The 22777-nt window shown below is 39.7% G+C and overlaps 1 protein-coding gene across 2 annotated transcripts in view; it reads right to left on the reverse strand.

Moving 5' to 3' along the window:
* Positions 1–22777, reverse strand: part of sdccag8 (SHH signaling and ciliogenesis regulator sdccag8) — a 415760-nt gene that overhangs the window by 273809 nt on the left and 119174 nt on the right. For both annotated transcript variants that reach the window (XM_073050489.1, XM_073050488.1), the window contains exon 12: positions 5420–5536. In XM_073050489.1, the coding sequence (XP_072906590.1) occupies positions 5420–5536 (117 nt within the window). The remainder of the gene's footprint in view (positions 1–5419; positions 5537–22777) is intronic.

Genomic DNA, 22777 nt, shown 5'->3' on the forward strand with positions numbered 1-22777 from the left:
CTTTATTTGCGCTATGAGTTCATCCACCTTATTCTGAATGCTACGCGTATTTAAACACAGTACCTTCAGTCCTGCATTCTTTGCCCTTTTGAATTTTGCCTCTGGGTACAATTTAACTCTTTGCTCTGTCTGTATTTGTACCAAATCACTGGATTGTCGTTCCTTACGTTCATGTTACACCCATCATCTACTTGTAAACCTACTGGCTCATCCTCAGCTCTATCATACTGATTCCCATCTCCCTGCCATATTAGCTTAAATCACTCCCAACAGCTCTTGTAAACCTGCCTGCAAGAAAACAGAAAACTATAAATTAATCCCCTTGACATCAGTGGTAGGGAGGTGCTAGAATCTGTTATCAAGGAAGTTGTAACTGTGCACTTGAAGATTCGTTACAGTACTGAACAGAGCTAACATGGACTAATGAAAAAGAAATAACATCTGAAAAATCTGCTGAATTTTAAAAAATTTATAGAAAAGGTTCAAAGGTCCAATTTAATGTCAGAGAAATGTATACAGTATACATTCTGAACTGCTTTTTCTTTGCAACCATCCACGAAAAAGGTGCAAGTGAACTGGATGTAGTGTGCACTTGCTTTCAAAATACCTTTGATAAAGTGCCATTAAAGAGAATATTAATCAAAATTAAAGTGCACAGTATAAGGTAACATACTGGTAAGGATTGAGACTAGGTTAATAGAAAATAGAGGCTAAGAATAAAGATGTCAGTTTTGGTTAGGGAGGCTGTAAGTATTGAGGTACTACAGAAATCAGTAGTGGAGCCCAAGATGTTCACTACCTTTGACTGAAGGAATTGACTGTAATATATCCATGCTTCCTGAGCAGGAACATTGCAGATGGAATATATTGTACAAAAATGTGAGGTGATCAACTTTAGAAGTTAGGGTATTTTTTTTAAATGATGAGAAATTGTCCAGAGGAAGCAGTTGGCCTTGTACGTATCGCTGAAAGTTAATATCTTTACTGCAAGATGATTTGAACTCAAAAGTAGAAATGTCCTTCTCCAATTATATAGAACTTCAATGAGATTGCATCTGAAGTACTGCATACAGAAGTGGTTTCCATACCCAAGGAAAGACACAATAAGGTATGGAAAACATGACAGAGGGAATGGGAGTGCATCCAATCTTCACTCGAGTGATTCCTAGTTTTGGAAATTTGCTTAATTTGATAAAGTACAAACAAATTAGGTAGATGCTCACACTTGAATTTAGAAGAAACAGATAATGTCAGTGAAATATGCAGATGTCATTACAAGACATGGCTGGCTACATGCAAGGAAGATACTTCTTCTGCTGAGATGACCAGAACAACTTCTCTTCATGAATCCAGAAAATGAATGACCAATGAGACAGGACAAACATAATTTCATCACTTAGAAACACTGAACATTTGGAATTCATTACCCAAGATGGATATGGTGACTTTGTCACCATGCGTATTTAAGACTGAGATTGACATATTTTTAGAGAAGGGAATCAAGATATTGTGTTGGCACAGGAAAATGGTGCAGAAGCAAAAATAAATTGCAGAACAGGCATAAGGAGCATAGTGGCCTACCTATATTTTATGTATTAATACTCACTATTTCATTCCAGTATGGGCTTCCTTGAGATAAAACACATCACTACACCAGTATCAATTCTCTTATATATCTCTCGACTTAAATCTTCCCAAACTTTCCTGACCATCTTCCAAGATCCATCTCCACAGACTCCAATATGCTCAGAATTAAGTCTCTCACATCCGATTCCCAGTTTTATTCTGCCAATTTCTCAAAGAATCAGAATCAGGTTTATTATCACTGACATATGTGAAATTTGTTTTGCAGCAGCAGTACAGTGTAATACATAAAAATATAATTAGTTACATAAAAATATTTTAAAACATAAATAACTAGTGGAATAAAAAAGTGAAATGCTAAAGTAGCATTGATTGGTTCACAGCCCGTTCACAAAACTAATGGACAAGAGGAAGAAGTTGTTCCTAAAACATTGAGATTGGATCTTCAGGCTTGTCTATCTCCTTCTTGATGGAAGTAATTTGAAGAGGACATGTCCTAAATGGAAAGGGTCCTTAGTGATGGATGATGTCTTCCTGAGGCAGCACCTTTGGAACATGTCCTCAACAGTTGGGAGGCTAGTGCCCATGATGGAGCTGGCTGAGTTCACAACCCTCTGCAGTCTTTTCCCATCCTGTGCGTTTGAGCCTCCAGACCAGGTAGTGATACAACCAGTCAGTGTGCTCTTTATGGTACATCACAGCACAGTGCAAGCCCTTTGGCCCACAATGTTGTGTCGACCTTTTCAACTACTTTAAGATCAGTCTACCTGCTCCCTCCTACATAACCCTCCATTTTTCAATTATCCATGTGCCTATCTAAGAGTTTCTTAAATACCCCCTGATGTATCTGCCTCTGTAGAAATGTGCTAGTTTTTGTAGATGTACTAAATCTCTTGAACTCCAAATAAAATATAACTGCTGACATGCTTTCACAATTTCATCAATGAGTCGGTGCCAAGATAGATCCTGTAAGGTGATGGGGGTCCACCCTTTCCACCGCTGATCCCTTGATGAGGATTGGTGTGTGTTCTCCTGACTTCCCCTTCCTGAAATCCACAATCAATTCCTTGATCTCATCAATGTTGAGTTTAAGGTTCAAGAGTCAAGACAATCATTGACTTCAGTTTTCAGTGAATAATCCCTATTCATACTTTCAGATTTTAACTTTATTTTTTGAACCCATCACACAAAAAACACAAATTTTACTCTTCCTACAGCTGCACCACCAGTGGCAGAAATTTTTCCAGCCATGCCAGGTCAGAATTCCCTTCGTGAGCTATTCCAACCTTTCCTCTTACCACACCTACTCTTCTTGAAAATACCTTACATCATCTCTCTTAACTAGGGGACCAGGGGCCTTGATTCCATTTCATCTTCCACCTCTCTGAAACATCTTGGCAAGTTTCATAATGTGAAAGGATCTTTATAAGAAAAAGTTGTTGATAAGTGTTTCTAAGATGACAAATGAAGATGAGAGTGAGAGACAAAAAAAATGTGTATCCACTAGAAGTATAAATATTTAGGTGCAAAGGAAGATTAAAATTAAAATATGAAAATTAATTAGGGATCCATCACTTTACATTTATGCTCATAAATGAAAAATACTGCATTTCAAAGAAGCCTTAAATATGCTAGTTCATCAATACCACATACACGACTAAAAATTTTAGGAGAGTAATTCACACTTCCAAGTCATTAATCCAATGTTTAGTTTATTTCCTTAATTTATATTCTCTTAATAACTACAATTTTTTTGAGAAAGATTGTATTAATGTATAATGAAAAACATTATGTCAGTCAGTGTGTTCGATACCTCCGTACTAAGCACTCCAAAGTGTAAGTATGGAACACACTGCAAGTCACACATTGATACACTTATCCTCTTATTCTGCCAATGAACTATGCATGAAGTACAAAGAGATTAGTAATTTACTGAGTTGAGTGGCCAGATACACTTAGTACCTGGCACCTCAGCTTCATGTTTGCCCCATTCATAATTATTTTAATTAAGTAAATACAGACATGTGACTTGATTCCTTTTATTTTAATTAATGTGTTTAATTCATTTACATCAGTTAAATGTGCTTCAAGTTTTCTTTCTTTAAAAAGTGTTAAAATTTCATTATGTATTTATTTTCAACTGTTTGTTAATGTGTGATCATCAGAGAGATTTGGAAGCAATTTTGATTTTTCTTCGATGTTTCTATGTACATGTGACAAATAAAGCTAATCTTTATATTGCAACGGGGCCAGTATGGATTGGCCTAATGAAATTCAAAATGATGCCATGTGCGAAGTTCTTTTTACCTCTGGTCACTTTAATAATTATTAAGAACGTATCTTTACCTGAGTCTGCTATTGATGGAACATTTACTGATCAGGGTAGAAATTAGAACTGTAAAGCATTTAGAGATGAGTAAAAACCTTAAGACAAAGAAGAGGATGTTTCTGACCATACTATCAACATAAGAAAGATGATATTACAAAAGTAATGAAAGAGAAAACAAATGGTAATATTTCCTAAGGAATATACATAAAAGGAAATAACTATTAATAAGATGACAATGGAACATAGTGCCTATAGCTGTCCATAGGCAGGTATGAATAAAAACATCCAATTTCTTTTCTTCTTAAGTCTGTACAAGCTGCGTAACATTTTATTGAATACTAATGCAATTGTCACAAACTCAGCACACCAAAGCAATTTATGTTTGGTCTTCTGATGATCATAAAAGAATTATTTAATCTTAATAATGTCCCATCTTGTTTTCTGAAGTAGTGTAGTCTTAAACTTAATTGCAATATGTTGGCATAAAGTAACTATTATTAAGCTTCGTCATAGTATACAAGCAATTAGTGAAAAGATATGCTCTGTATAAATATCAGCAAACTTGGCAGTACTAGTACATGCAATATTCTGAAGCACATTGTCCTCTTTTTGTATTTGTTGAGCTCCTCTAATTACATTTTTATTTTTCTTTCACTTCATATTTTCTTATTTTTTCATTCTTATTTCCCCCAAACTATTTATAGCTCCGCCAGCCAACACATACTTAAATTTGGGTTTGAAGTTATGAAAAAAAATATGGGGAAGCAAGCATAAGCATGAAATACTGCTTGCTGGTGGGAGCAACATCGTTTTCCACATCTTGCCACCAACACTCTTTGGATTACAGATTTAATCTATCAGCTTTGCCCAGTTACATTACTGGTAAAAATGTACTAGAAACTTTAAGCCACACTTTACTTCCTAACACTGATATTGATGGTCATCTTGTAACACTAAAATCAGTCTATAATATCAATTGGATGCTTTCTCAAGTTTACAAGACATCCAAAATGTTGATATTTACGATCTAACCATTTATGGCAACCAGACAAATCCATGTCTATACTAAACAAAAAAGGTCTTATCAATCCAATCAAATGCATGTCAGTTAAAATCAAAGAACCATAATTTCCAAACAAATCTTAAACAAACTACAACTACTAAATCATAAGCATCATATAAGTTGCTTTAGATCATTCAAATACTTTGTAATGATAAACCCGAAGGCAGAGCCCACTGTTCTGCAATGGCAAGGATGAGTTTCTGCAGATGTGCCAGCTTTTCTTGGTTGGAATGTTAGCCATCACTGGCTAAAGGCAATAAATTAACAATAACCACTCTTTAGATAGTGAGGCCTTTTCAAAATCCGTAAGAACATAAAAACAATATTCCACTTGTTGTCATTTTCATTTCCCTTTCACACCTCCCCCGCATACCCCCTGCTACCACATTCTGAATTTGTAACTTTCAGGAAAGCTTTCTCAATCCGTTTATAGAGGCTCCTACCTGTCTTTGGAGTTCTAATTCTCGATACATTTTCATTCTGTGCTCTCTGAATTCCTTCTCGGCCTCCTCTTTCTTCATTTTGACCTGATTCAATTGATATCGTAATTCACCAGATTCCTTAAGGTTAAAGAAAAATGAAAATAATTGTTCATTCGTGAGTTCCAAATTTTTCAGAAAATGTTACAAATTTTGTATTAACAAAATGGCCTCAGTGCCACCTAGAGGAATTTAAAGGAAATTACTTGAGCTTTAAATGATCAGATATCCAAACCTGTAGACATACTGGCACTTTTGCCATTAGCTCAGCAATCAAAACATTCATTTACAACTGCAAATTAGAATTTATTTGATCTATCGCTAATCTAGGTCGACAAGTGAGACATCCAACTGGAAGCCTATTCAAAGGTGCTTCTCCAACAATCCAAAACAACAGATAAAATGTAAATAAATCTGGATTATAATGCTCTCAAGTTGTAATAAGAAGGCAAGGAATCCTATGACCTCACTATAAATATTGTTATAATGGTTTGTTGATTATATTGCATATAGTTCTGGTTACTGCACTATAGGAAAGGTGTGGTAGACATAGAAAGAGTGCAGAAGAAATTCTGCAGATGATGACTATTGACTATCAATGATCATTTCAGCAGGCCTTTAGGTGTGTGTTTATTTGTGAAACAAGAAAACAAAATCTTCTGTAAAAATGCTCATCACACTGAATTAAGGGTAGTTCTTTTGTTTTAAATAAAAGTCAGATCCACTATTGAATCATAGCTCATCAACATCTATATTAAAGTAGAATCAATACTTGGTGGCTACAAATGAACATAACTGTTTAAGGCCAAGGTTCTCAACCTGGGGTCCATGGACTCCTTGATTGATGGTAGGGGTCCATGACATAAAAAAGGTTGGGAACCTCTCATTTAAAAGAATTCTCTCTCTATTTTGATGAATGGCCTGTGTCTGTGTTCATGTCTCTGTGATTCTAATTACAAGACCATGCATGAAGTATACTCCACTTGAACAAGTGAACTTAAGAAGGGGATGAACACAAGGTAGTATCTTTGTTGAGAAAATTTTCTTGGATCCTGCCAACCACAATAAAAACTTTCCTTTTGAGAGGTATGAAATTAATGGGAGAAAGCAAAAGACGAGTGAACGATATGATCAGTACAAAATAGCACTTCAGAACTTGCCTAAGGTACTTACTCCTGAAGAAGTACTCAACAACAGACTTATGTTTGGAAGCGTACTCTCAAAAATTCAAAGTAAATTTATTTAAGTATGTTCATGTCACCATATACTACTTTAATATTCATTTTCTTGCAGACATTTACAGCAGAATAAAGAAATACAAAAGAATCAACAAAAAACTACACACAAAGACTGACAAACAACTGATGTGCAAAAAAGTAAGGCATTTGATAAGGTTCCCCATGCAAGGCTCATTCTGAAAGAAAGAGGGCATGGGATCCAAGGAGTCCTTGCTTTGTGGATCCAGAATTGGCTTGCCTGCAGAAGGCAAAGGGTGGTTGTAGATGGTTTGTATTCTGCATTGAGGTTGGAGACCAGTGGAGTTCTGCAAGGATCTGTCCTGGGACCCCTCCTCTTTGTGATGAAGAAGCAGAAGTGTGGGTTAATAAGTTTGCTGGTGGCACAAAGGTTGGGGTGTTGTGGATCGTCTGGAGGGTTGGTAGAGGTTACAGAGGGACATCAATTAAGATGCAGAATTTGGAGACAGAGTTCAAAGCAGATAAATGTAAAATGGTTCATTTTGATAGGTCAAATTTGAAGACAATATCAATGGTAAGACTCTCGGCAGTGTGGAGGATCAGAAAGATCTTGGGGTTCATGTCTATAGGACACTCAAAGCTGCTGCGCAGGTTGACAGTGTTGTTAAGAAGGTGTATGGTGTGTTGGCATTTATCAACCATGGGACTGAGTTCAAAAACCATGAGGTAATGTTATAGCTTTATAAGACTTTGGTCAAACCCTACTTGGAGTACTGTGTTCAGTTCTGGTCACCTCACTGCAGGAAGGATATAGATACTATAGAAAGAGTGCAGAGGAGATTTACAAGGACGTTGCCTGGATTGGAGAGTGTGCCTTATGAAAATAGGTTGAGTGATCTTGGCCTGTTTGCCTTGGAGTGACAGAGGATGAGTGGTGACCTGAAAGAGGAGTACAAGATGATAAGAAGCATTGATCATGTAGATAGCCAGAGGCTTTTTCCCAGGGAGGAAATGGCTAACGTGACAAGGCATCGTTTTAAGGTGCTTGAAAATAGGTACAGAGGGGAAGTCAGGGGTAAGTTTTTCCACACAGAGTGGTGATGCATAGAATGCACTGTTGGCAACAGTGGTGGAGGCAGATACAATAGGATCTTTTAAGAGACTCTTAGATAGGTACATGGAGCTTAGAAAAATAGAAGACGACAATATGCTAGGGAAATTCTAGGTAGTCTCTGGAGTAGGTTACATGGTCAGCATAACATTGTGGGCTGAAGGGCCTGTAATGTGCTCTAGATTTCTATGTTTCATTTCATTTCTATGAACTGGCCAAAGTTGACTGGAAAGGGACACTAGCGGGAAGGACGGCAGAGCAGCAGTGGCTGTAGTTTATGTGATAATTGAGGAAGGTGTAAGACAGATATATTCCAAAAAAGAAGAAATTTTCGAATGGAAAAAGGATGCAACCATGGCTGACAAGAGAAGTCAAAGCCAAAGTAAAAGCAAAGGAGAGGGCATACAAAGAAGCAAAAATTAGTGGGAAGACAGAGGATTGGGAAGTTTTTAAAAGCTTACAAAAGGATACTAAGAAGGCCATTAAGAGGGAAAAGATGAACTATGAAAGGAAGCTATCAAATATCAAAGAGGATACTAAAAGCTTTTTCAAGTATATAAAGAGTAAAAGACAGGTGAGAGCAGATATAGGACTGATACAAAATGATGCTGGAGAAATTGTAATAGGAGATAAGGAGATGGCAGAGGAACTGAACAAGTATTTTGCATTAGTCTTCACTGAGGAAGACATCAGCAGTATACCGGAAACTCAAGGGTGTCAGGGAAGAGAAGTGTGTGCAGTCACAATTACGACAGAGAAAGTACTCAGAAAGATGAATAGTCTAAGGGTAGATAAATCTCCTGGACCAGATGGAATGCACCCTCATGTTCTGAAGGAAGTAGCTGTGGAGATTGTGGAGGCATTAGCAATGATCTTTCAAAAGTCAATAGATCCTGGCATGGTCCTGGAGGACTGGAAGATCGCAAATGTCACTCCGCTATTTAAGAAGGAGACAAGGAAGCAAAAAGGAAATTATAGACCTGTTAACTTAACATCGGTGGTTGGGAAGTTGTTGGAGTCGATCGTCAAGGATGAGGTTACGGAGTACCTGGAGGCATACGACAAGATAGGCAGAACTCAGCATGGTTTCCTTAAAGGAAAATCCTGCCTGACAAACCTAGTGTAATTTTTTGAGGAAATTACAAGTAGGCTAGACAAGGGAGATGCTGTGGATGTTGTGTATTTGGATTTACAGAGGGCCTTTGACAAGGTGCTCACATGGAGCCCATGGAATTATGGGAAAGTTACATATGGGGATAGAGCATTGGTTGATTGGCAGGAAATAGTGAGTGGGAATAAAGGGATCTCATTCTGGTTGGCTGCCGGTTACCAGTGGTGTTCCACAGGGGTCCGTTTTGGGGCCGCTTCTTTTTACACTGTATATCAACGATTTGGATTATGGAATAGATGGCTTTGTGGTTAAGTTTGCTGATGATACAAAGATAGGTGGAGGGGCCAGTACTGCTGAGGAAACAGAGAGTCTGCAGAGAGACTTGGATAGATTGGGAGAATGGACAAAGAAGTGGCAAATGAAAGAAAATGTTGAAAAGTGTATGGTCATGCACTTTGGTAGAAGAAATAAATGGGCAGACTATTATTTAAATGGGAGAAAATTCAAAATTCTGAGATGCAATGGGACTTGGGAGTCCTCATGCAGGAGAACCTTAAGGTTAACCTCCAGGTTGAGTCGGTGGTGAAGACGGTGAATGCAATGTTGGCATTCAATTCTAGAGGAATAGAATATAGGAGCAGGGATGTGATGTTGAGGCTCTATAAGGCACTAGTAAGACCTCACTTGGAGTAGTGTGTGCAGTTTTGGGCTCCTTATTTAAGAAAGGATGTGCTGACGTTAGAGAGGGTTCAGAGAAGATTCACTAGAATGATTCCGGGAATGAGAGGGTTAACATATGAGGAATGTTTGACCGCTCTCGGACTGTACTCCTTGGAGCTTAGAAGAATGAGGGGGGACCTCATAGAAACATTTCGAATGTTGAAAGGCATGGACAGAGTGGATGTGGCAAAGTTGTTTCCCATGGTGAGGGAGTCTGGTACGAGAGGGCATGACTTAAGGATTGCAAGGCGCCCATTCAGAACAGAGATGTGAAGAAAATTTTTTAGCCAGAGGTGGTGAATCTGTGGAATTTGTTGCCACGGGCGGCAGTGGAGCTCAAGTCATTGGATGTACTTAAGGCAGAAATTGAGAGGTATCTGAGTAGCCAGGGCATCAAAGGTTATGGTGAGAAGGCAGGGGAGTGGGACTAAATGGGAGAATGGATCAGCTCGTGATAAAATGGCGGAGCAGACTCGATGGGCTGAATGGCCGACTTCTGCTCCTTTGTCTTATGGTCTTCTATGTTCTAAAGTCATACTGTGCAAATAAAAAAAGTAAACAAATAATATTGAGAACATGAGTTGTAGAGTCCTTGAAAGTGAAATTGCATGTCATAGAATCAGTTCAGAGTTGAGGTGAGTAAAGTTATCCACACTGGTTCAAGAGCTTGATGGTTGAAGGGAGTAATTCTTCCTGAGCCTGCTGGTGCAGGACCCAAGGGTCCTGTACCTCCTTCCCAATAGTAGCAACAAGAAGAGAGTATGGCCTGGATAGTGGGGTCCTTCATGGTGGATGCTTCTTTCTTGTGGAAGCGCTCCCTGTGCTCAATGGTGGAGAGGGCTTCCATTCATGAACATTGGTGTTTCCATACCAGGCTTCATGAAACCATTCAGGATACTCTCCACTGTGCACCTATAGAAACTTGTCAAAATTTTCGATGACGCACCAAAAGACAGTAGAGGTGTTGTCATGCCTTCTTTGTGATGGCAATGACAATGGCTCTCAAGGGTGGGAGAAAGAGTACATTGAGGAAACTCAGAGTTGTCATGTGCGAGACAGCATACAAGTACAATTTATAATGATGAGTCAACAAAACAGAATGCAGATAGTGCGAGTAAGCACAAAGAATCCTCCAGAGTGGTGGAAGGAACATTAAACAAGGCTGAAGAAAACCAAAAACCCAAGGATCACCAAGGCATAAATAAAAAGCCAGAACAACTGGTGATGAGCAAGGAAAAGCAATGTTTGCCCTTATTTAGGTTTGTGCTTATGGTTTGGAATGTGTGTTACACTTTAACTATCTGACACTTCATTGAGATATCAAATATCATCTTAGATAATATAAGAGAATAGCTAAAGATCTTAAAATCCAGAAATAAGTCAAGACCATAATAAATATTTTGAATTATTTCTTCAAAAGTTGTAATAAACATACATTTGTACTAAATAATAATGAAATGAAACTTTGGAGTCAAAAAGTTTCTTTCAACATATTGTTGTCAAGGACTTTGTGTAGATGCATACAAAAGTAAAATAGTTTTGAAATTGCCAAACCTGACATACATGGGAGGAATCAAACGTTTGTTGGGGCTTACTCAATAACTGCATTGGTTTCTTACTTATCAAAAATAGTGAAATCAGCCAAACATTTAAAAAGCTGGGGCGAATTCCAAGTAGTAGTGCTGTTACGGATGCAGTTTAAGATGGCACAGAGAAGCACAGCGATGACTTGCTAGCATCAAATAAAACTACTAAGATTAGATTAGATCAGATTCAACTTTATTGTCATTGGGCTGAGTACAGATACAAAGCCAAATGAAATGCAGTTAGCACCTAACGAGAAATGCAAAGAATAGTGTTACTTACAAAATAACTGCGAATAAAAAGTAAGTGCTACAGCACACAAATATAAAAGTACTGAGACAGTACAATATGGGTGCAATACTGCTTAGCGCTGTGATGTGAGGTTCAGCAGGGTCACAGCCTCAGGGAAGAAGCTCTTCCTGTGCCTGCTGGTGCAGGAGCAGAGGCTCCTGTAGCGCCTACCGGATGGGAGGAGAGTAAAAAGTCCATGGTTAGGGTGAGATGCATCCTTGATAATGCTTTTCGCCCTGCCCAGGCAGCATTTATGGTAGATTTTCTCAATGATGGGCAATTGGGTGCTGATAATCCGCTGTACTTTATTAACCACACTTTCTCTGGAAAATGATCACTGCAATCAATAGCCTGCAACTTCCCCTTCAGAGATGAACTTTTGAAGCACCTGTATGGCATGGTACTTTTGCAGTGGGAACTGAAGACTCAAAAGTGCAGGACGGTTGTGAAGTGGTGGGTACGAGCCAAATCAAGGCAATGGGGCCTGGGCCTGAGAGCAAAGAATGAGCCAATGTTTGGCCACTGCAGGACTGGGCTTGGAACCAATTCAAAGCAGTAAATCCAAGGTAGGGCAAAGCTGAGGCGGAAGGGCTTGGACATTAAGGTGCGAGCAAGGAATAAGCTGATGTTTGACAGATTTAAGCGCCAGGCTAGATTGGTAAAGGTCAGATTTGTGTGAAATCAAGAAATGGTCCTGGATCCCAGAGTGTATCGAAGTGGCAGGGTCCAGGTCTGAGAATGAGGAAAGACTTGAGGTTTGACCTATTTAAGTGCTAGGCCAGATTTAAAAGGTCAGAGGTGAGGGACAGGCAGGTGTTCAGCTCACTGCGCGGCTAGGTTTATCTCCCTTCCAGAGACAAAAAATACAATCAGAAAGAAAAAATGTTTAGCAGGCATGCCCTTTTCTCTCCTTCTCTCCACGTTACATGCCTGGTAATATTATGTTCCACAAAGGATCACTTGTTTTGTCCAGGCTTAAGTGATATTGCTGATCCTTTCATAATCGAAGGCTTTCCACGTTGTCGCGATCCAACCGAAAGTAAATAGAACAGTCTTGTTGCTTCAAGATCCTGTCATAGGTCCTTAAAAACTAATTGGAAATGACTGGTGTTGTCAGAGAAACTTCTCAGTTTAACATTTACAACCTTGACTAGTTCAGAATCTTTGGAACTTTGTCCCTGAGAGAACCTCCAGACAATTGGATTGACACTGACAGCAGATCCAGAGAGGCTTTCGTTTGCTCCATGCTTTATTATCGTATTACTTAAAAGTGGTATCACTGGCAAAAACAACATGCATTGCCCATTTCCTAAGATGGAGGTTGAAATGTATGGACCAATTTATTTGAGAGCAATGGCTCCCCCCACCCCACCCCCAGCACTATGTATTGACCTGTTGTCTATGCATGCACATTGGTCTCTTTCTCTCTCTCTCTCTCACTGCAATGTGAATATACCAGTTAAAGCCATCTCCTATATGCATGCTTTATTTAAACAATATGTATTTGTGCACAGATACAACAAATTGGTGACAAGTATGAACCTGAATGTCAGAGAATATCACGAACTGCACTGACAGTTACGGGACAAAACAGCAACGGTTAAACAGCATGAGAAAGCCGAAGGACCTCTGAGTAACAGTGAAAGATGCGCTGAATTTAACATGAAAATAACATGCCAATGGCTTCATTTGGGAAAACTGATGAAGGCTGTGAGTTGTATATTGAGAGGGTTGAACTGTATTGTAACATGAACAAGGAGCAGCCAAAGAAAGCCTCTACACTTCTCAGCTAAAAAAACCACAAGACATAGGACCAGAATTAGGCCATTCAGCCCACTGAGTCCACTCCACCATTCCATCATTGCTGATATCAGATCCCATTCAATCCCATACGTCTGCCATTTCACTATATCCCTTGATGCCCTGACCGATCACGAATCGATCAACTTCTGCTTTAAATATACCCACAGACTTGACCTCCACTGCAGTCTGTGGCAGAGCATTCCACAGATTCACCACTCTCTAGCTAAAAAGATTCCCCCTTACCTCTGCTGAAAGATCACCCCTCAATTGTGAGGCTGTGCCCTCTAGTGCTGGATATCCCCACCAGAGGGAACATCCTCTCCACATCCACCTTTATCTAGTCCTTTCAACATTTGGTAGGTTTCAATGAAATCCCCACACATCCTTCTAAATTCCAGTGAGTATAGGCCCAAAGCTGCCAAACACGCTTCATATATTAACCCCTTCATTGCTGGAATCAGCTCTGTGTACCTTCTCTGGTCTCTCTCCCAGTGATAATATATCCTTTCTGAGATAAGACCAGTTTCTTTCCCAAGCCATCAGACTCCTCAATACCCAGAGCCTGGACTGACACCAACCTACTGCCCTCTACTGTGCCTATTGTCTTTATTGTACTGCCTGCACTGTTTTGTGCACTTTATGCAGTCCTGTGTAGGTCTGTAGTCTAGTGTAGATTTTGTGTTGTTTTATGCAGTTTCAGTGTGGTTTTTGTATTGTTTCATGTAGCACCATGGTCCTGAAAAACGTTCTCGTTTTTACTGTGTACTGTACCAGCAGTTATAGTCGAAATGACAATAAAAAGTGACTTGACTTGACTTGACATACAGTCTTTTACACAACCTAGTAACCCCTGAAAAGCCAGCAAGCAAGATGTTCGATGTAATTGTTACAATTTTACAAATTGAGACCTGAATCTGCTGGTGATAGCTCAGAGATTTAGATTTTATGAAACATAGAAAACCTACAGCACAATACAGGCCCTTTGGCCCACAATGGTGTGCCGAACACGTACTTGCTTTAGAAATTACCTAGAGTTACCCATAGCCCTCTATTTTTCTAAGCCCCATGTACCTATCCAGGAGTCTCTTAAAAGACCCTATCATATCCGCCTCCACCACCGTTGCTGGCAGCCCATTCCATGGACTCCCACTCTCTGCGTAAAAAACGTACCCGACATCTCCTCTGTACTTACTTCCAAGCACATTAAAACTGTGCCCTCTCATGTTAGCCATTTCAGCCCTGGGAAAAAGCCTCTGACTATCCACACGATCAATGCATCTCATCATCTTATATACGTCTATCAGGTCACCTCTCATCCTCCGTCACTCCAAGGAGAAAAGGCCGACTTCACTCAACCTATTCTCATAAGGCATGCTCCCCAATCCAGGCAACATCCTTGTAGATCTCCTCTGTACCCTTTATATGGATTCCACATCCTTCCTGTAGTGAGGCAACCAGAATTGAGCACAGTACTCCAAGTGGGATCTGACCAGGGTCCTTTGTAGCTGCAACATTACCTCTCGGCTCTTAAACTCAATCCCACGGTTGATGAAGGCCAATGCACCGTATGCCCTTCTTAATCAGAGTCAACCTGCGCAGCAGCTTTGAGAACCCTATGGCCTCGGACTCCAAGATCCCTCTGATCCTCCACACTGCCAAGAGTCTTACCATTAATACTATATTCTGCCATCATATTTGACCCACCAAAATGAACCACCTCACACTTATCTGGGTTGAACTTCCATCTGTCATTTCTCAGTCCAATTTTGCATCCTATTGATGTCCCACTGTAACCTCTGACAGCCCTCCACACTATCCACAACACCCCCAACCTTTGTGTCATCAGCAAATTTACTAACCCATCTCTCCACTTCCTCATCCACGTCATTTATAAAAATCACAAAGAGTAGGGGTCCCAGAACAGATCCCTGAGGCACACCACTCGTCACCGACCTCCATGCAGAATATGACCCGTCTAAAACCACTCTTTGCCTTCTGTGGGCAAGCCAGTTTTGGATCCACAAAACAATGTCCCCTTGGATCTCATGCCTCCTTATTTTCTCTATAAGCCTTGCATGGGTTACCTTATCAAATGCCTTGCTGAAATCCATATACACTACATCTACAGCTCTACCTTCATCAATGTGTTTAGTCACATCCTCAAAAAATTCAATCAGGCTTGTAAGGCAAGACGTGCCTTTGACGAAGTCATGCAGACTATTCCTAATCATATTATACCTCTCCAAATGTTCATAAATCCTGCCTCTCAGGATATTTTCCATCTTATCAACCACTAAAGTAAGACTCACTGGTCTATAATTTCCTGGGTGATCTCTACTCCCATTCTTGAATAAGGGAACAACATCTGCAACCCTTCAATCCTCTGGAACCTTTCCCGTCCCCATTGACGATGCAAAGATCCTCCTCCCTCATCTCCCACAGTAGCCTGGAGTACATCTCGTCTGGTCCCAGAGATTTATCCAATGTGATGCTTTCCAAAAGCTCCAGCATATCCTCTTTCTTAATGTCTATATTCTCAAGCTTTTCGATCTGTTGTAAGTCATCCCTACAATTGCCAAGATCTTTTTCTGTAGTGCATACTGAAGCAAAGTATTCATTAAGTACCTCTGCTGTCTCCTCCGGTTCCATACACACTTTTCCACTGTCACACTTGATTGGTCCTGTGCTCTCACATCTTATCTTCTTGCTCTTCACATACTTGTAGAATGCATTGGGGTTTTCTTTACCCCTGCTCACAGACTGACTGCTAACAGATTGAAGACTTGGCCAAAATCTGTTCAGGATGCCAAAAAGTTCAAAATGCACCCCCACAGGCACCGTTACACCTGTGGGCCATCATCACCGTGACAAAGAGTACACATTGACCTTGCTGGGCCATTCATGGATTCTAGGTTTCCGATTGCTGTGGATGTTCATTTGAATTGGCTGGAAATTATACCAATGAAGTCAACCACATCAACAAAGACTGTCCCCACTCTGAGGACCATCTTCGCCAGAAATGGCTTACCTGAACAAATTGCGAGTGACCACAGACCACAGTACACGTCAGAATTCTAACTGTTCATGAAGAAAAATGGCATCAGACATTTCAAGTTGGCTCCTCACCACCCAGCAGCAATTGGGTTAGCTGAAAGGTTTATCCAAACCTTCATGATTAAAGCGATGGACAATGAGGACATTTCTCTACAGCACAAGGTGGACAATTTCCTTTATGTGTATCAGAACTCTGTTTATGCAATAACAAATTAAACAAAAGCAATGCTGTTCATGAGCAGTAATCTGAGGTCTCACATAGACCCCCTGAAACCAGACATTTGGAAGTAAGTGCAGAAAAAACAGTACAGCCAGTTGCCAAGTGAAGCAGCAAGGAGTCCAAGTGTGTGATGAACAAGACGACAAATGGACACCTGGTAGGATAGCTACAAGAAATGGACGACTGATGTAGACAGTAGATGTTGGACAGACACATTACAGTCACCAGTACCTCTCAGTGATGATGTCACTGACAGCAACATGACACTGGAAACCGAGAACGTTGTCTTAGGCAAGACACCGACCAAACCTGATGCTACTCTACAGGTCCAGAGGCATGATGAGAACGTTATCATTGACAGGACACCTGCCAAACCTGATGCCAATCCACAGGTCCAGAGGCATTATCCTGAAAGAATCAGAGCGCCACCCAAAAGAATGCATCTTTGGAACTGTGCAGTTAGTAATGAACTGTTATTGTGAAAACATGTTTATTTGGAATACGAGTTTATGGAAGGGAAATTATTCGAGGGGTGATTGATAAGTTCGTGGCCTAAGGTAGAAGGAGTCAATTTTAGAAAACCTAGCACATTTATTTTTCCTACATTTACACACTTAGTCCAGCAGCTGTGGAGCATACAGATCCCTTCTTTGTAGAAGTGGTCCACAGCAGGGGTGATTGATATGTTCGTGGCCTAAGGTACAAGTAGAAACTTTCTGCATTTTCACTCAAAGAGTTGAACTGCACATGCATGTAATGAGAGCTGTATAACTCTACCTTAGGCCACAAACTTATCAATCACCCTGCTGTGGACCACCTGGAGATCTAAGACGCTCTCGTTACGTACACGTGCAGTTCAATTTTTTGAGTGATAATGCCGAAAGTTTTAAGTTAATAACTCATCTCCTTCTATCTTAGGCCACAAAGTTATCAATCACTCCTGCTATGGACCACGTCTACAAAGAAGGGATCCGTATGCTCCACGACCGCTGGACTAAGTGTCGAAAAATAAATGTGCTAGGTTTTCTAAAATTGACTCCTTCTACCTTAGGCCACAAACTTATCAATCACCCCTCGTATACAGTTTTATGTTGCATTAATCTAAAGGGGGAGGAAGTGCAATGCACGGATCTATTTTTTTCGAGCAATGACCCCGCCTCCCCTTAGCACTATGTATTGATCTATTGTCTGCACATGTGCTGTTGTCTATGCATGCGCATTGCTCTCTCTCTCTCTCTCTCTCTCGCTGCAATGCGAATACACCAGTTAAAGCCATCTTCTGCTTCTGTTCTTTTACTTAATTGATATGCAGTTGTGCACAGATACAACTGAGATGGTGAACCATCTTTTTAAACTACTAGATATATATATATATACACACACACACATATACACTCTCATCATTTGGCTTTGAAACAGCAATATCTGTTAGTCTTAAGTCTTGTTAAAGGTAGTAAAAATTTATTAGATACAGGAGTACTGTGCAGTTCCTTCAATGCTTATTTCCTGTGATGTCATCCTCATTGCTGCTTGAGCTGATAAGTAGCAAATAATATTTGCCCTACACAAGTAACCAATATCCCTTTATATAATTTTTTTATTAACAGTGAGACTCAACCATCAACACTCTGGAAACTACTAATAACTGATATCATTAACAAGAATCCTAAATGGACCAGACATCTAGATAATTTAATTTAAAAGAAAAGGTCAGAAACTGGATATCCTGTAGTGTGACTCAGCTACAGGGTTCCAGAGCCTTTCCGCCATCTACAGAGCATGATAAGGGTGTGATGAAATACTCTTTACATGCACACGCGTGAGTGGCTTCAGCAGTGGCCTCAACAATATCCAGAAAAAACCAGGTCACTTGACCAACACCAAACTCTCCATCCTAAATAGTCATTTCCTCTGTCACTAGTAAATCAACTGTGAGCAATTTATAAATGTACTATAGGATCCTTCAAAGCCTCAGTATTCAGTAGCCAGAACTACAAGGACAGCAAATGTATGAGATTAGTGCCACCTTCAAGTTCCATAAGGGAACACAAAGTACACTGCAGATGCTGTGGTCAAATCAACACGTACAAACAAGCTGGATGAACTCAGCAGGTCGGGCAGCATCCACCTCCTCTTCCAGCTGCCTATCACTTCTCTCATGATTCTGCCTTCTTCTACTACCCTTAGTGCTTTCCCCTTACATTCCTTCTTCACCTCTCCTGCTTATACCCTCCCTGCTTCCCCTCCCCCACCCCTTGATCTTTCCTCTGATTGGTTTTTCACCTGGCACCTTCCAACCTCCCCCCACCTTCTTTATAGGGCTCCTGCCCCCTCCTCCTTCAGTCCTGACTAAGGGTCTCGGCCCGAAACGTTGACTGCTCTTTTCAACGGATGCTGCCTGACCTGCTGAGTTCATCCAACTTGTTTGCATGTGTCCATAAGGGAACATGACCCTGTTTTGATAGCACATCCTTTCTGGGTCTAAAAACCAACTCTGCAACTCACGTTCTTAGTATCATTTATCTGTTCTATTTTTTCTTTTAGCATTTGTACATTTGTTGTTTGCCAGTCTTTCTTTGTATGTAGGTTTTCATGGATTCTATTGTATTTCTTTATTCTGTGAATGCCTGCAAGAAATTGAATCTCAAGGGTAGTATACATTATAACATATATGTACTTTGATAACAAATTTACTTTGAGGTGTAGTCTCACCAACAACTTGCTTAGCTGTAATGTGATGGCCCAAGTCTTGTACTCTTACATTCTTGACCTAGCAAATGGAAGCAAGCATGCCATACAGAATCTTCACCACTTTGTCTACCTGTGTCACCATTTTCAGGGAACCATGTACCCATACCACTAAGTTTCTCTGTTCTTCAGCACATTCCAGGGCCTTACCATTTCCTGTGGAAATGGAGAATTCTGCAAAAAAAATCCTAGTGTATTACTCACTCTATGAGTAGCAGTGTGACATTCTTGGTTCATACAACATATCATTTCTTCTTATCCCCAAACTTACTTTCAGTGTTTGATGTGCAAAGATACCAGATCCCTCCTACACATCAACATTCCCCATTTAAATCATTCTCTGTCTTTGTGTTGTCCTACTAAGATAGACAACTTCCAGTTCATGCACATTATGAGTGGTTTACAGTTGATGTAGCTAAGGTCTCCATCTCCACGATGCACTGTATGGATCAAACATATTGTATTTGCCATTTATCTGACTTCTTACTACATTTGTTTAAATCATTTTGAAGTCTCTTTATATCTCCCCTACACTCAACCTAATTTTATGTCATCAGCAAAGAGCAAAAAGTTGTATTTAATTCTGTGCTCCAAATCAATATTATATTTTGTGAATGGTTGGGATTATTAGAACTGATCATTAAATTAGCTCTCTCATTACTGCCTGCCATCTCTGAAAAAGACCCATATATTCCTGCTCTGTTTCCTCTCTGCAAACTAATTTTCATTGCATGTCACCATATTATCAGTCCCATGTGACCTAATGTTCCACACTAACCCTTATTGACAAATCCATATGGATTTTGCCTAATCCCTTTGATATTTCATAAGTGTCCTTTTATCTCATACTTTATAATAGGCTACAGCATTTTCCTTGCTGCAGTGAACTTCAATGATACATTATTCACCCATTCAGAAATACAGATGGAGAGGGCGGTGAGCCTGTGGAATTCTGTAACTCAAAGGCTAAACTGGCCAAGTTACTGACTATGTTTAAGAAAGGAATAGAAAGATCTCTGGATGTAGGGAGTATGGGAAGAGAAAAGAAATACAGTACTGAGATTGAGGAAAAGCCAAAAGGGTTAGTCTAATTTTTCTATGTTCCTATAATACAAAAAAAACACCAATTTACTACTGGCATAAGGAACCTTGAGAAAATTGGCATCAAGTACCGTAGATGTCGGATTATAAGCCGCTACTTTTTTCCCACATTTTGAACAGCTTTGAACACTGCGGCCTTTACTACGGTGCGGCTAATGCATGGTTTTTTTTCATGCCGCCAAAAACATTTTGCCTCGTAACAGTAGACCAATAAAATTGATGAGTAGTTCACAGAGGTCCAATGAAATTGTACGATAAATCAAGCGCACTTTCACAATTAAATTATTGTAAATCAGTCATTTGTACTCACTCTCATCAACATGGAAAACACTCGAAGAAAAGCATTGTGCTGCCTTTATGGCAGTTATTTAGTTTATAATATTTTCGCTTAGTAATTCATTTGTTAGTAATTTCTAGTTAAAGTTAGAAGTGTTTTAACTATATTTGTTTTCTGTACTACATCGCGGGATGCTATGACGTCACACCCGGTTTCGCCGCGTCTTGTGGGGAAATACCGGTTTGCGATAAACGGGAAGGTGGGGGCGAGCGGCATTAGATCTGAGCGAACGCTGCTTTTAAGTTAAAGGCGATCAATAACTTTTCCTGGTAGGCTGCAGTATATATATTTTTTACCAGTCGTTAGGAGATATTGGAATGTTGTTCAGTAAAAAAGTATACGCAACGTAATTTGTGTGTTACCGATACGTATGTATATTTAAAAGTAGCCGCGTTACAGGCACGGTTCGAAAAAAAGTATTTGCAATATGTATTTGTTTATGTTACCATATGGATTTAATTAAAAGTTAAAAAATCCTCACATGTAATATCTTTCTGTGTAAATATCTCATATTACAACGTGGGACACCTGCGGCCGAAAATCCGGTGCGGCCTAAAATCCGGTGCGGCTTGTACAAGTACAAAATTGATTTTCTTTCTAAAATTAGAGCCAGCGGCTTTTAATCAGGTGCGCTCTGTAGTGCGAAATCTACGGTATATGGCCATGAATTAACAATAAGCTACTCAGACTAACTGCCCTCTGATAGTGCTTCTTAAAAAGGTAAGGTATGACTTGCTCCTAAACAGGAAAATTCTGCTCTAAATTCTACATTATCAGGTGTGCAGCAGCATGAAACATAACTATCAGAACATCGGAATTCTGGTAAATTGAGGTCAGGGTAAAGGAATCAATGTCCTTTTCTTTCTAATTGAAACTTTGTTGATTTAGGAGGGAGGAATGATGTTCTTTTAGTACAAACAAAAATATTCATATTTTTTGAAAAACTACTGTGGCTCTTAAGTAGTGAAAAGATGCCAATAGTTCCAGATGTTAGAATTTTACACAGGCTGCAGAAGCTGGCAACTATCCCTTTCCCAAACTGTGGCCACTGCAGTACGGACTGTGCTTTGTGATATGAGCCAACAGGGACCATCACTGGCTTAATGTTTTTCACACTTTGCCTTGCTGGGACAAGCAGATGGGTGATTATTCTTACTCTAATTTGAGCAATTCATGAATACTTGATGTGTGCATTTTTCAAGTCAGAGTGAAACCGATGGCTTCAACAAAAGAAAGTTAATGTGTAAATTCCTTGCTTTATGTGCTTAACATAAGGGAAATTGAGCTTGTCAATTAGAACACTGTTCTTAAGTTACAACTATTTCACAGCTGTGGAATTTGTATGCTACCATTTTACAGAATGAATACATATCAAAACAAAATGAATGGCTTGCTGAACTCCACAGCAAATTGCCAGCAATGTCATCTCGCAGGTCACCTTAGAACAAACTGCAACATGGAAGTCATAGATAGCATCGGGTAGAGTAGAGGTATATTGGATTTCCCACTCTAGACTCAGCAGTGTTGGGTCAGAGCATGAACTTACTAAAATGAGGGGCTGGATGCCTTCACTAAATAATGTTAAGTTCATTGTTTTTACTTTATAACTATGTCTTTTGTTGGTTTCTGTCAAGAAAATGTTCTTAACTAACTTTTCATATTTCTTTTCTTACTTTTACTTATACACTTAGACTTTACTTTATTGTCACCAAACAATTGATACCAGAGTGTACAATCATTACAGTGATATTTGATTCTTATATTTTAATAAATGCACTTTTTTAAAAATAAATACTGATATCTATTTAAATATCAGAGACTTTTCACAATAATTCAAAAGGTCTTTGATGGCCAGAGTTTGTACGTTCTGCCCATTTGTGCTTGTTTTTTCTCTAGGTGGTCCAGTTTCCTCCCATATTCCAAAGATTTACCATTAGGATTAATATATCTCATTAATGCAGAGCATGCTACGTTGGTGCGGGAAGCATAACAACATCTGCGGGTCACCCAGCACAATCATTGATTTCATTTGACACAAACGACCCA

This window comes from Hemitrygon akajei, chromosome 7 (assembly GCF_048418815.1).
Source record: "Hemitrygon akajei chromosome 7, sHemAka1.3, whole genome shotgun sequence".
NCBI classification, from domain to species: domain Eukaryota; kingdom Metazoa; phylum Chordata; class Chondrichthyes; order Myliobatiformes; family Dasyatidae; genus Hemitrygon; species Hemitrygon akajei.